Source organism: Branchiostoma lanceolatum, chromosome 15, assembly GCF_035083965.1.
Source record: "Branchiostoma lanceolatum isolate klBraLanc5 chromosome 15, klBraLanc5.hap2, whole genome shotgun sequence".
NCBI lineage: Eukaryota > Metazoa > Chordata > Leptocardii > Amphioxiformes > Branchiostomatidae > Branchiostoma > Branchiostoma lanceolatum.
The window spans coordinates 14,002,878-14,018,615 of NC_089736.1; the positions used below are offsets into that span (position 1 = coordinate 14,002,878).

The window sequence follows — 15,738 nt, forward strand, 5'->3', positions numbered from 1 at the left end:
TCTTTTGGTATTGCTTTATGAAGATTATTTGATGAGCTTAGAAGTCTTTAGTGTTTTCCAATTTCTCCTTGCTAATAAGAATTTACCATCCGGAAAAATACATTTTATCTGTATCAGGCCTGCTTTTACCCAGCTCTTATCAAACAAAGCCTTTCTCTTTAAAGTAATATTGTGATTTCCCCAAATAAGTTAATTTTGAATTTCCACTAATGTTTGTGGCTGTTTACTTAACCCCTCACCTACTTTGTGCCAAGGAGGGAAAACACAAAAGCTTTTTTTAGGCATTGTCGATATATCTGGAAAATGATCTTTATTTCAAAAATTCATTTTAAAAATCAAATCTTTTTCCCCATAATCTTTAAAGTAAAGACTTGGTATCAATTTCCAATGGGACATATGTCTATTACAAAATCTTCTGACCCATGTAGCCAGTAGATCCGTAATCTGTCATCAAACATTAACCATTTTATTTCACCATCACATTAATCACTAATTATACAATTTCTAGAGATTTCATCCGGTTTACCATTTAAAAGATAAATCCGAAATGCCGTTTCTATACATATATCTCATGTATTGACTATTCTGGGTACCCATATTAATGAAATCATAACTCAGGGGAATGGAAGTTGTTTATAATATATATAATAACATTTCTTTACCATTAAGGGATAGTTTTCTACCTCTCCAGAAATTGGGGAGTTGTTTAACTTCTCTATCTTATTTTCCCAGTTAAAGAGTTCGCATACAATTGGACTGTGGCCAAAGTACGTCCCACGGGATTTAATTCGATCTTTTTTCCGATCTAAAACTGGGTTTCTGACAGCAAGCTGCTTCCCTCGACAGTTGCCATAGTTACAAAGCAATCCGTCTGACACTCTGGCGGGTGGTCCCCACACACAAGGCATTCACCCATTCTAGTGCCAGCTCCTGTCCGGACCGCACAGACTTTCTCACAGCCCAATTTCGCGAACAGAACACTTGACATCCCGGACCTTGCGACTGTTCTGCCCGGACTTGCCAGCCCGACATCACCGTGACCCTACAGTTCCGCATCCCGGCCCGGTAAAACTACGCGGTGAGTTATTTTCGTTTGGGTCAAATGGACGACGGACTAAGATCGGTCCTTATCTCTGGTCATTCGTTCATTAGACGATTGGAGGCTTTCATCCATGCAAGAACTACGACTCAGGCAGGTCGTGCGGTTTCGCGAGATTTCTGGTTATCAAGGGCCTGCGTTGATTTTAAAGCATTCCAGGCTGTAACATTCCATTCCATCGGTCTCGCCTACTGCCTTACATTCGAAGTTTTCCGTACGATATAGTTTATGCCCGTCTAGCGTATTCCCTACAAAACATCCAGGCAGTACAATCTGCTATATTAGGTGCACCTCTTTGTCGACCGGTGAAACCACCTAACATGCTCGACTTTCCTGATCACCTTAAGACATTCTAGGACAAATTAAACGATTTAGTCAAGGACTACCCCAAGGTCGAAGTGTGGGACCACAGACGACTTTGGAGGCGTAACCCCCATAACTATCAACCCGACGGAATACATCTGCCCGACATGAGGAATCTATAAAACTACAAGAGTATGGGGGGGGATAGGCAGTTAAAGCGTATCAAAGAAGTTCTGTCCAAATTTCTTGCCCTTGTAGTCTGGCACAATTAGTGCCCGATTGACTAGCTACCTATACTGTTCTGCACATGTATATCGTGCATTCAAGCCTCTTCCACATGCGATCTGGATGCCGGTCAACCACGCAGTTATGCGTGTATATTGGCATAAGACATTTGTCAATATATTCCAGACAATCTCTTTCCTACCCCATGTGTCGCACTAAATCCGGTTATAATGTCTACAGCATTTACTATTGAACGTTCATTTGCTAGAATAAATGTTGTGTCATCAACTACCTGATTTATTTTTATTTCTACACTACCCTCATTTTGTTGAACTAAAATCTTATTTGTTTCTTTAGATTTACTCATCTTAGTGGCCATAACTTCCGTCACTAAACGTACTAACAGCGAATGTGATCAAGGGCAACCCCGTCTTATACCTTGGTTTAATTCTATGGCCCATAGTATGGGTTTGATATCCAGCCATTATTCAATGTATTGCAGCATGTATCCATATATAGTACTTTTATACATTTTATAAATAATGGGCCAAACATTAATTCGTGAAAGGTTTTGTACATGAAATCTCTATTAACAGAATGAAAAGTTTTTTGACATCTAAGAATAACATGGATCCAGACTTTCTTTCACGTTTAGCAAAAACTATTATGTCATTTAATATTCTAATATTCTGCCCAAAGATTCCTCCTTTATTATATGCTGTTTGACTTTGGTTTATAAGTTTTTGCAGTACTTTTTCACTCCATTAGCTATACGGTAAAATATATAATTTCCTAGTCACAGTGTAGAGGGCGTATAGATCTCAAATTCTTTAACAGATATAGTTCATTTTTCTTATGTAATACGTTTAGGAGAGATGTTTTCTGTTTGTTTTGATAATCCTCTAAAAAGAATTTACGCACTAGGCGCCATTCCAATCTTCTTCTTTTTTAAATTCAGAAGGAAGTGCATTAGGTCCTAGGGCTTTGTCACTTTTCTATTTCATTTAGAGCTTGCTCACATTCTTTTAAGGTAATTGGTATCATTTTGCTCAGTATATCATCTGGAGGCGATCCAAATCCACAGAAACGCAGTACCTTAAACAGGGACAGGGGGCGTCACTATCTCAAGCCTGTATATGACTGTCTCTTGTCACGTGATGATCAACATCAAGTCACGTGACAAGAGAACTCCAAGACAATATCTGACAGAGGGTTCGTCTCGAAAGCTCCCCAGAGCAAACTTGTGTGTAATGTTTGAATATTTGTCAAAGGTATCAAAGGTTTTGTCTGATAGATTTTTTATCTACATTATCAGGCTGAATATCATTTTTTCCATATAGGTCTTTATAGATGTTTACAGCTTCAGCTATAATTTCATGTTGATTAGATATGTCCTTATCTCCCTGCTTTATTAAATCTATGTTAAATATTGTCAGGTTTTTCCTTTCTAGGCAAAGAAAAGTTCCTAAATCTACAATGTTTCAATTTATCAGAATTTTCCCGACTTCTCCGTTATCAAATACTGATATAGCTTTTACATTTTAGTCCGAAATAAATGGAGCTCCCTACTTTTAATGGTTCCACAGGCACAGGAGTGGAAACCCTTCTCACCCCAATCAATTTAAGTTTTTACTTCTTGAATTATATGTGTTTCCCTTAGAAATATAACCTCAGCCTTTTTGGTCTTAACACCATTCAAGAATAGTCTTTCTTTTAACTTTATCTCTGGTTCCTTTGATATTTAAAGACAAACAATTAAGATCAGCCATACTCACAGAGATTATCCAGTTTTGTACGGTTTTTGACCGTGGAAATTAGCTCCATACCAGTATACAGTAAAGTCATATTCCATAAGTCCGATAAATCATAAGTCCGTCCCGTTTCAAGTCATCATCTGCGAGGAGGTAGACGTCAGGCTCACGCGCGTGATCAGGTGTTGTTGTTCCCGTCCACAGCTGTTCCACGAGCCTTCGTCGGCGATGTTGGTGGGATGGGATTGTTTCCAAAGAGTCTATTATTGCATCGTGGGTACAAGCTCCATTTCAGACTGGACATAATAAGTTCGCAATAGTTAACTTTTGGGCAGGAGTTGTTTATTGCATTGGGTTAATTTTGGAACAGTCCAAATTCGCCTTTGCAGGAATAATGTAAAAAAAAAACGGTTTATCAAATATGGTCAAAATGTGGACATAGTACTTGTCCATTGCCATACAATAAATGTTGACCTTTTGGTACCAACGATATTTTTACACCAGGTGGCTCTGTGCTTATGCTGCATGCTAAAAATGTTTGCCAAAAATGAGCTATTTGTTACTTACAAAATGTAAGCTTTAAACACCCGGTGATCTTTTATTTGTTTTTCGCGATCGTTCCACGGAACGTACGCATTGGGATATCCTGAAGCTCCTTATGTAGCTGGTAGCGTTTCCTCATCTTGCCGTGTATCTTTCCCACTGCTCGGCGGTAGATGTTGTTGCTCTTGGCGTAAATCATTGAGTCCGTGAAGGTGCTTGTCATCATGACAACGTAGAAGATGTCCATTACAAGCTGGAATGGTCCTCTGTTGTTTGTGATGACTCCAGCTTGCCACAGGGACCCAGTGACAATCATCGGCAACCACGTAATCAGTTGCACTCCTGATACAATCGCCAACGTCTTGGCCGCTTTTAGTTTGAGGTTCATCTGATCCTTAGCGATTCCTGTCAGTTCCTGGTGTCTCGTCTCGTGATCGTAGGCCTCCTTGCAGATGAGACCGGCGGCAATGCAGCTGATGGCCATGGCAACCGGGCCCAGCACTAAAGTGACAGAAATATCTGGGCCACCCATTGCACAGGGCATCATCAGGCTCCAAGGCTGTGCGATGTCGACAGAGGACTCGTCCACTGTCCACGACTGCACCGTTCCGACACGACCGAGGCCAACCAGTGGTGGTGCCAGGGCAATCAGGAGACAGCTGGCCATCATGACGGCGAGGCGTCGTTTGGTTATCATTGAGGCGTAGTCGAGAGGGAAGGCGATGTGTATGTATCTGCAGATCCACAGACTCGCCTGCAGGTAGAGTGACAGCATGGGTAGGACAAGATTGAGGAAAGCTTGGATCCTGCACCAACCCTCTCCGGGGATTTCACCGTGCACCAGGCTGTACACTGTTGTGGGAGCGTAGACCAGTATCTGGGTGATGTCCGTTAGCGCCAGGGCACACAGGAAGATATTTCCTGGTTCCTAGAAGAGGGAAAGTGCCGTTCAGCCACATGCATGTGATTCTTTATACAACATTCATAATCACTAAATGGAACTCCGGCTAGAATTAATTTTTTGTTCATAATCCATATATTCTATTTAGATATAATACGCTTATTTGTTAGTTGGAATATTTGTAGTAGTTTCTAGGGATTTAACGGGTAATGTGAACAGCATGGCAAAACAGATTCATTACATATATTTTTGGAAGTTGCAATGATAGCAAGTTGCAAGAACAGCATGTCAACTAAAACACGACATGCTTTTTTTAAAGTTGACCGGGGGCCAAGACGTTAAGAGCCAATGTCTGTAAGGATCAAACAATAGTGCTCACGGTCAAAAAATCGATTTGGCTCATATTTGCACAGAGATAGTACTTGGCCTACAACCCCTGAAAATAGCTTTCTTTTCGCTCAACACCCATCGTTGCCATGACAACAGCCCAATCAAGATTCGAGGCCATTTTGGCAGATTTTTGTATGGAGAGAACATGGAAATTGGCAAAGTTTAGAGCGCGCTCACTGCCAAATGCATTAATGTAGAGCAAAACTCAAAAGGCTATATTTAGACCAATGCCTAAACTTTTAGAAAATGTTGTGAAGTCGATATACCGATAGATTTAGGTACTGTATATATGGCAAGAAATCGGACATAGAAGAACAAGGCACATTTTAGAATCTTACAGAAAATATTACAGGGAATAGAATTGTACCCGAGGGGATTCAAAGTTTTGCGTCGCTACTTGGATAGATTAAGGTTATGAAACCTTTTTTTTTTTAAACGTCAATTGTAGATTGCTCACTAGGCTCTGATTTTATATCATCAGCAAGCAGGCTCCTGGAAAAAAACGAAAGCTTGGCTTTTTTTTTCAAAGCATACATATTACGGTAACGGGTCCTTGGTTTTTTCCAAATATTACATCTCACAGACACAGGTTATTTACTACTTTGGTAAATTGACAAAAGGTGGTGGCAATCTTTGATTAACTGGGCTCTGCTTATAACTCATGAGCATGCAGTGTCCTGAAAGAACGAAGGCTTTCTCCAAATCTTACAGACACGGGTATTTAACCACCACGATTAATGGACAGAAGGTTGTGGAAAACTTTTGAATATGCAGTCTCCTGAAAAAAAAACAAAGACTGTCTCCAAATCTTACATCTTACACACACGGGTCATTTACCACTATGGTAAATTGACCGAAGGTTGTGACAAAGTCATAAGCATGCTGTCTCCTGAAAAAAAAGAAGGCTCTTTCCAAATCTTACATCTTACAGACTCGGGTCATTAACCACCACGATAAAGAGAGCTTCACACCCTTTTGTCAATTGACCGTGGCAGTTAATGACCCCTACACCTGGTGCAGGTCTGGTGTAAGATGTAAGATCTGAAAAAAAAAAGCCATAGTTTTTCCGAAAAGCCAGTGTGCAGCAATCTCCAAGCAGATGTTTGGGAGCAAAGTCGTGACCCCAGCGTCGCAGACAAGCCGTACATCATGGGCTGAGGTTGATTTGTTATCTCAAACACAACAAGTTGAACGAAATAAAGTACTGTATCTGGATTTTCCCCAGCTTCCGTTTTCATATTATTTTATGTTGCATGTGCGCGCCAATATTTGCGCAATTCCTCTCTACAGTTATTTGTATTGTACATCTGCGCCAGGGCCTAAGAAAGATACCAAAGGCAACGGGACAAAGAAGAAGACTAATATATTGGTTCTCCAAGCAGAGGTTTCTGTCGAGTGAGGTAGGAGTGTCCGGGATTTCTTCCTTGAAGAGGAACGTTGGAAATCCCGGACACTCCTCTTGAAGAGGAACGTAAGAAATCCCGGACACTCCTACCCCACTCGACCGAAACCTCTGCTTGGAGAATACAATGTATCACCAATCAGCATCTCCTTGGTTAGTATTTGTTTCTTCACACAGTGGTGTACAGCATTTTCAAAGCAGATGTTTCTAAACTCCTCCCCAAGGCTGGCGGAGAAGCTATAGATCATTGAGCTTGGATTGATCTATCATCTCAAGCTCAACATTAAAAAAAAATGTGTTAGTCCAGAGCTGTATTCTAAGGCCGATCCCCTGTGACTCAAAAGTAACCCCCATGTGGTCTTACTCTATTCATGTATTTCATCATTGGCTTTATATGAGTATGGCATGTACAATTGGTAACCAAACATTTAAAAATGTAAACCTTTTTAACATGGTGGTTGATGCCCGTGTCTGTAAGATATAACATTTGGGGAAAGCCTTCGTTTCTTGCAGGAGCTTGCGTGCTTGTAATATAGAAGCAGAGAGTAGTGCTTGATCAAATGTTGTCACAAACTTTAGCCAATTCATCCTCCTTCCCCCATGGTGTAGCGTAAGATGTAAGATTTGGAAAGAACATTCCTTTTTCCAGGAGATATCGTGCTTATAAGTTTCTCACAACTTTTCTGTCAATTTATCATGGTGGTTAATGACCCGTGTCAGTAAGATGGAAGATGTAAGACTTGGAGAAAGCCCCCGATTTTTTTCAGGAGACGGGGTGTTAATAAGTTTGTCACAACCTTCTGTCAATTTATCATGGTGGTTAATGACCCGTGTCAGTAAGATGGAAGATGTAAGACTTGGAGAAAGCCCCCGATTTTTTTCAGGAGACGGGGTGTTAATAAGTTTGTCACAACAGTCTGTCAATGTATCTTCAAGTTGGTGGTTAGTGACTCTTGTCTACCAGAAGTAGGTCATTTTTCGTGATTTCAGAAAAAATGGGATTTTTCCTAACTTTGAAATACAAACTAAAATATTTCTATGGTTTATTTTCCTGTCAGAAGTAGTCCTTAAGGCGACGCCAGACTTAATGTCAAGCGTGACCGTTTCCGACTTTACCCGAAGGCTGGCAAAAGTGGCATTTCGGAGGAGTAAGTCAATGCCCCCTGGGCGGAAACCTATCAAGCCATAATCACCGTAACAGTGGAGCGCGGGACACCCTAATCCCAGGGACAGGACATTTGCTTTTTGGTCTATCACTAGAACAAGTTGGGATTTAGAACATATTTTATGCCAGAACCATGTAGATATTTGCTGTTTGATAAAGATTTGGACCAGTTCTCACAATGGTGCCCTTGTGTAACAAAGTACTTGATCCCAAGCAGTTACACATGGGCTGATTTAGGCGTGTCCTATTACTGGTGAAAGGTGAATTCCTTTTTATAGGAATGGAATCGCTTCAAATTTTCAACTACTTTCTATACATATGATCCATATATACAGCAGCTGTATGGCCTAACAAATATCTCAAAATATTATTCTGCACTTTTTGTCGATAGTCGTCAATGGTGTGGTCTTCTTATTGTACGTCTCTATACCCGCCCAGAACGTAACGGGCAGTCTCAAGCAGGCATACATGCAAGGCAGTTTAAGTGCTTTTGAAATTTAGTCATGCAGTATCCATTGGCAAGCACTGAACACCAAGAGTAAGTACAGTCGTTTAAGATTTGAAAGCATTACTTTCAAGCAGTAATATAACTTACATGTCCACGTTTCTTCTGTGTAAACAAGTAAATATGTACACAAGAAGAAATGAACAGCCACTTGGCCAGGGCCGTACTAGATGGTAAGAGCCTAGGTAATTAAGGACACGTCATTCCGGCAGTGACACCAGTCCAACAGCTGTGAAACCCTATCCGCTCCGACAGTCGGAGCTGCCTCTGTCTCTACGAAGCTGACGCGACAACCATTTACGTTGACTTAGTGGCAAGGGTCAAGTCCCACTAAAGGACAAACTATACTTGTAAACTGATCACCGCACGTGAAACTTGTTGCCAGTAGTAAGATTAAACTAGCTAAGTTATACTACTATTTTTGTATTATTTTTATATAACTCTGACCAGAGTCTCTATGGAGGCTACTCGCTCCTGTTGATTGACGTGTACCCCTGGTAACCACGTCCTATATCTCGGTCACCGGGGAAGGCGTAGCTGGCATGTTGTTAATGACCACGTTCGCTGTCTGAATAGAAGACTGCTATGGTAACAGATAGACAACTCCAATGTTAGACTTTCTAAGGGATTTCCCTGTTTCTAATGTAACTGAACTACTGTATGAACTTGAAGGAATGGCGAACAATTGTTCCAATGCTAACTGTTGTATAATGAATGAGTGATGATCATATTTTGTGATGTACTATGCAATAAGGTTACAATACCCCTGTTATTCGTTCCCTCACTCTGCGATGGTACAGTCCAGAAACTTTGGACACGTGAATCCGACTATCTCAGGCAGTTTAAGGCCTGTGACAACTTCTGTCGAACACGAATTTCGAACCGCTCAGTGACCGCAGGTAACCTTGCGAGACCGTGACGTTTTCAGAATGGTCCAATCGGGTACAATGTAACGTTATATTGCAAAAACAGGAATTTACTCAATATTTGGCATACTAACTACTTTTGGCAGGACTTATGAATGATGACAGTACAGATATTGATCAAATATCTATCAAATATTGACATAAGTAGAGGCTATTAACAAAAAGGGACCCCCGTGGAAGCTGTAAAATGGTACCGTCCGAACATGTTCGAACGTTCGAACGGCCCCCCGGGGTGTGGTATGGCGCGAAAACGGCGGGGAATCTATACATCAGCGGGGAAATAGCAGTAAATTAAAAATCGTTATTTTGAACCCAAAATCATTGTACAGCAATTGAAATTGCAGATGTATTCCATAAGTACCCTATAATACTAACTGTCGGCGAAGTTGGGTATTGATACGACCACTCGTGTAACAGTTACAAAACTGCCTTACCATCAATTACGTAACTCTCAAGGGTCACAGGCCTTAAATCCCCGTAGTATGCCAGCTTTAGATGCAATTTCCCCGGTCAAAATCACATGATTGCTAGAAAAAGCAATGAATCTGTTAGTATTATACCTTGCTGAAAAATATTATCCAAGGCTATTTGACATTATAATGATCATATTTTAGCAAGCGCAATTTTTGAGGGAAAATTCGAAGAAAATCACTGTTTTTAATGTTTTGGCCCCAAATAAAACACGATATTGTCAAATTAGACAAAATAGCCTTGGACAGATTGATTTCGATGCTAATTATCTCCTATGTCGTAAAAATTCAAGGTTAAAGTTCCTGCCCCCGCCGGGGGAATTCACAAATCAATGAACAGCAGTATTTTTTTTACCAAAATCTTTATTTTTAACCCCAAAATATATGTGATTGAAAATTTTCTTGTTTTGATATTCTAAACATTTTTTATTTCCATCATCTGGCAATTTTTTTTTAAAATAGATAGTTACATCAAAAGTTACGTGCAAATAACTGCTAACCTAGCCAACCCCCAGGTGTCACAGGCCTTAATTGGGCTGAGATTCGATTGGTTAAGAAGTTTCGGCGGACAGTGCCCAGGGAAATTGTTAGAGACATTTGACCGGGGCAAGAGTTCGTAAACTCACCGAACTGACCCGAAAATACACCAAGGGGCCTTTTAATGCGAAACTAAGTTGGTCATTTGGTAAAACTGCACGACCTGTTTTTTTCAATTGTCAACGAAGATCCGGAGTTTCTTGAGAACTTATTAAATCAAATTTACATATTTCTACCCAATAAGAGTAGAGAATCTTGACGTCGTTTAACCTTATTCAGACCAAGGCCACTCCCAAAACTTAGGAAATAAAAGAGACAACCCTCTCAAACTGGGAAGGTTTTGGAAACAAAGCTTTCTTTGGAAAAGACTCTGTTAGCTGACTTGGGACGCTCCGAGAAACGGGAGCAGCAGCTTACAGAAGTCTGATCCTCGGAAAGTACGTTTCTTTGTCACTGGCATCCAATCGATTGTGAACCTGTCACAGAGTGAGAAAAAGCTGTCCGTACTATCGTTATCACTGTTTGAACATTCCTGTACATCTATCTGCGTACGAATAGATCTCTGGTCGAGGAACATCTCCGAGTTGCCTGAATCACTCGAGTCATCATAGCAGAAGGCCAAGGCCACCGACGAACGGCACTTGCTTTCACATGTGGAAATTGTGTATAATACAGTAATAAAATACAAAGGCATCTTTCTTTAATGCCAGAACCTTTAACATCATTTCTCTAAGCCTGAATATGTAATCAAAAGTACGCCCTTTACAAATCAATATCTAATACCTTATATAGATAGATTCGAATATGTGCCTTTTATCCCCTTGTACATTCACGTATACACATGTCTACTTCCAAGTATACTCTACTACCACGTGTACAGCCAAACTCTATTACCTTCAGACATGGTATCTAAATATTTAATTTAAAACAAGGGCAGGAACGCAAGCTCAGCTAAGTTAAGTCAAACTCAGAACCCCCTTGCCATTTGGGCGTTGGCCACCTTAGCAACGCATGGATACAACCTTTAACCCTGAATATTCCAGATTTCCCCTATTGTTTGATAATTGCCCCCTCCCTGCCCAGTGTGAAAACATTACAGGAGGGGTACCAGTGGACCAGGTGAAGTGATACCTGGCATCCTGTGGAGTGTGAAAAGTTTGGCTGTCTGGGAACCGGTGCTGGATGTGTATTATAATTTACAAAGGATTCACTGTGTCTATTAAATTTTCTGGTTTGTGTGATGCTCATATATCAACATTACTAGTCGATTGTTTTATCAAATGTGGCCATCTTCATTACATATAGCCTGACATAAAACCTGTTATAGAGAATCATATAAAGGTGAACCTCATGTAACCTGAATCTATAGTCCAATAATTCCCCATGTTGTTCTGGGTGTTATGCCGGTTTGTTTTGTTTTGATGATCAATTTTTATTCCAGAACTTTTATTCCAGAACTTAGGGGAATAATACATTATTATATTCAACTTTTGATATAGGTACCCCCCCCCCCACACACACACACAAAAACCCTCTTTTAGCTAAGTTAATAGGAAGATATTACTGATCATTTTTACAGACAAGAAGGTTTTATATAAAACCTCCTTGCCATAGAGTAGATTTATTTCAGTGCATTAGCACGCCTATCCTTCGTGCATCGGGGAGCAACAGACGATAAACCGGATAGTGCATGTGTAAGTGTAGTTAAATTGTTAAACAGATTACATTCTGATGTTATCGTTGTCACTTTTTTTAGAAGTTAGAATTGGTCATTACATAATTCCTGCTGAATACCAGACTCTTTTCAGGACCACACAGGCTAGATCCTGACGGCTTCAGAGCCAACCGTGCCTGCCGTGCACTGACCTAGTTCTAATACTATAATTTGTATCAGGCAAGGTCAGCTTTCCCAGGGATTCGGCAATATGCATGCGTCAGGAAGTAATGGTTTGGAGCTACACATTATGGCGTTTTGAAATGTTTCTCTATGGACTACATGCCGTCAGTTGAACTGAAAACACAGTGGGCCTAATATTTCGGACTTCTAAAGATCTTCATACAACCAAAGTGCAACTCAGCAAGCTTGTGAATTGAATAGAAAGAACTTAGAAACGTTAATGTGATTTGAATGGAGATGCCAAAAAGGTTTGGATATGTTTGGGTATGATAAGTTTGAAGTTGTGAAATTCTTGTTATCTTTGGATCCTAATCTTTAAAAGAGCTAACATACAACAATGTTTATTGTTTCTAAACCCAAACAATTAGCTGTCTAGCGCATGCCAGGTACTGCCAGGTTGGTGTGAACAAGTCGAGAACTGGCTATTGTTCTCCCCAGGTAGTCTACAACCCTGCCGTCAGGGTGCTATGTAAGCACCTTGATTAGCTGTATTGTTCACTTATACCAACAAAGAGATCATATTTCTCCTCTGGAGAAGGGAAAAGTTAGATTTTTGACATCTTATCTTTTCCTAGCTTGTTGGCTCCCATAAAACAATATTTTGTGTAGAAAAATACCTATCTGGAAAGTATACAAAATTTACAAAAAGATAGCAGTCTAAACATGGTGGTGCGGATTTCGAGTACTTAGCTAGGTGTTCATGAATATTCCAATCCTGCCATTTTTGTAAACATTTTGAAGATATTAATGAAAATCTTTATTATTATCATAGTTGTACCTGTAATTAGACTGCAGTGTTGTAGAGTAATCCATGCTGAACACATAGATACTAATTTTTTCAGGGAAATGTGTACCTTGAAGGCCCACAGGGTACTTGAATGTGACAACATTAAGAAGTCCTTATCATATTAATATTTTAATATCTGAAGGCTTTTTGTAAAACCAATATGGTTTGAAGATGTCTACTTGATATGGTGCTCCACTCTTTGCCGAAAATTTGAGGAGATAACCACTCAGCAAGCTTGTATAATACATGAAAGTCTGGGTATCAGTTAATTAGGCTGGAAGGGTAAATCATGACTTAATCATTATGAGAGTATTCTTGAATTTTTGTCACAAATACCGCTTAACGTCGACTGTCAGTTACGGAGGACACATCCTCATCAAAGTGCTGAAAAATTGACCTCAGAATTGCGATACCAAGCTCGTACAAGTCCCTCCTCTTAGCTAAGTCACAAAGATTATATCATATGTGTCGTACAATCTGCGCCGTGGTAAATCAATATCTGATTAAAAAAAGGAAAAGGTATCTTAATGACCTCAAAGCTTAAAGACAGCCAAAAATTCCAATTCGGGGACAAAGGCAAATATTGACCTACTTTCAGATACAGCCACATGGTAATAAATCAAGAACCCAGGCTTTGAAAGCTTTAATTTGATAGACAACACTATACTAAGGTCAACATCTGATAAAAAATTGAGCTTTAGTATTTTCAACAGTTGAAAAGCATTTTGGAACAAGTGCAAAGAATGACCTACGTTCAGGGACTGCCATACATCGATGAAACAAGAACCAGGCTTTCAAACCTTTTAGTTGATAGACAATAATTAGATCAACATTGAGCCAGGAAAAAAATCTCACTTTGGCTTTTTTATCAGTTGAAAGACAGCCGAAAATCCTTTTTTGGGAAAGTGTAAAAATGTAAGAATGACCTACTTTAAGAGACTGCCACACATCGATGAAACAAGAACCCAGGCTTTCAAACCTTTTATTTGATGAACCATACTAAGTTTAACATCTGATAAAAAATTGAGCCAGAAAAAAAATCACTTTGGTATTTCATTAAGTGAAAGACAGCCGTAAATCCAAATTTTAGGAAAGTGTAAATATGACCTACTTTTACGAACAAGTTCACGGCAAGGGAAAAACATTGAATATTTTGCTAGCATGCAATTGATAGACAACATTAAGGACTACTTCTGACAGGAAACAAAACCACAGAAATAGTTTAGTTTGGCAGATTTTGTATTTCAAAGTTAGGAAAAATCCCATTTTTGTCTGAAATCACGAAAAGTGACCTACTTTTGGTAGCAACCACAGACTATCAAAAGAAGAACCCAAACTTTGCAAGCATTCATTTCGTAGATATCCTATGTATCTGTATGTCTTATAAATTTCAAGCGAAAATATTTTACACTTTGAGGCTTATAGCATCTCAAAATTAGGCAAAAATTAAAGTTTTTTGTAGCCTTAAAACATCATATTGTTTTGAGGAGGCCCAAGTACTTAAATCTATCTGTACGTCGACTTCACAACATTTTTCTAAAAGTTAAGGCATTGGTCTAAATATGTCCTTTTGAGTTGTCCTCTACGTTAAAGCATTTGGCAGTGAGCGTGCTCTAAACTTTGCCAATTTCCATGTTCTTGCCATACAAAAGTCTGCCAAAATGGCCCCGAAACTTGATCGGGCTGTTGCCATGGCAACGATGGGTGTTGAGCGGAAAGACAGCTATTTTCAGGGATTGAGGGCCAAGTACTATCTCTGTGCAAAATATGAGCCAAATCGATTTTTTGACCGTGAGGACTATTGTTTGATCGGGGGACTAAATGTAACCCAAACAATTGCTCACCTTGTTGACTTGAGTTTGGCTATGGCTAATAAGACTGGACTTAGAAATTGGAAATTAGATGCACACTGCTAATGTTAGTTTTGTCAAAGTGGATGTAATTGTCAATGATATTATTAAGCTGGTTTTGAGACATTCAATTTTATTGCATTGCCTCACGTCTTGCCACCAAAAACCCAACCTTGAACAGTCCAACGTCAAACGACCCATCGCCGAGCCTAAAACGGCAGTATTAACAACACATACAACAATCCAAAGAAGACATTACATACATGTACATGAAAGAGACGTTTAGGTTATAACAGGATCTTTCAGATAAAATCTTACCCGCATTGTTTTCTCGGTACAGACGAGGTACAGTAAGCAGCCGTTGCCGAACAAGGACCAAACCGTCATGGAGACGAGGATGAAGTTCAGCAGCGGTAGTAGAGGTGGATAGTAGCCGTACACCCCGCAGTTTGCCGGGTTGTAGCTGGTCACGGAAGATGTCACGTTTCCTAACGTGAAGTTCGTCGTGATGAAATCACAGGCGGGTTCTGCAAGCTCTGATGCGTTCTGTTGTATGGTCGCCACTGCAAGTGTGGTGTTGGCGATGGCGCTCACGATGGAGGTTGGGACGCTAGTGTTCTTCATGTTGGTTTACGGTCGACGCGTGCGGTCACGATCTAAATCTGTAATGTCAGAAGAAAGCGTTGTTAAAGATACAAACTTCTAACTAACATTTCCTCCTGTCCATAAAACCACCTCATCAATGCAACGACAAATCAATAATTTCAATTTTGAAAATCAGCCTTGGCTTGGGGGCTGCAGATTTTCCATGGGTTTTGTAGAATGCCTTCTCCCAGGTCCGGGTAAGTAGAGTAGGTAAGTAACTGAAGAATGTCGGCTGCAGTCATTGGTGAGTTTCAAGCTATATCTGACAATGCCTGCAGATTACCCGTTTGGAATGATAACCCGATGGATGACCCGACTGGAGCTGAAGCGGTGGAAGACTTT

At 40.1% G+C, this 15,738-nt stretch overlaps 1 protein-coding gene across 1 annotated transcript; it reads right to left on the bottom strand.

Moving 5' to 3' along the window:
* Positions 1-3,976: 3,976 nt before the first annotated feature.
* On the bottom strand, positions 3,977-15,375 carry LOC136420278 (putative trace amine-associated receptor 3). Its single transcript, XM_066407129.1, has 2 exons — positions 15,070-15,375; positions 3,977-4,849 (listed from the first exon to the last, which is right to left on the bottom strand). The coding sequence occupies exons 1-2, from the start codon at positions 15,373-15,375 to the stop codon at positions 3,977-3,979; spliced, it is 1,179 nt and encodes a 392-aa protein (XP_066263226.1).
* Positions 15,376-15,738: the final 363 nt, after the last annotated feature.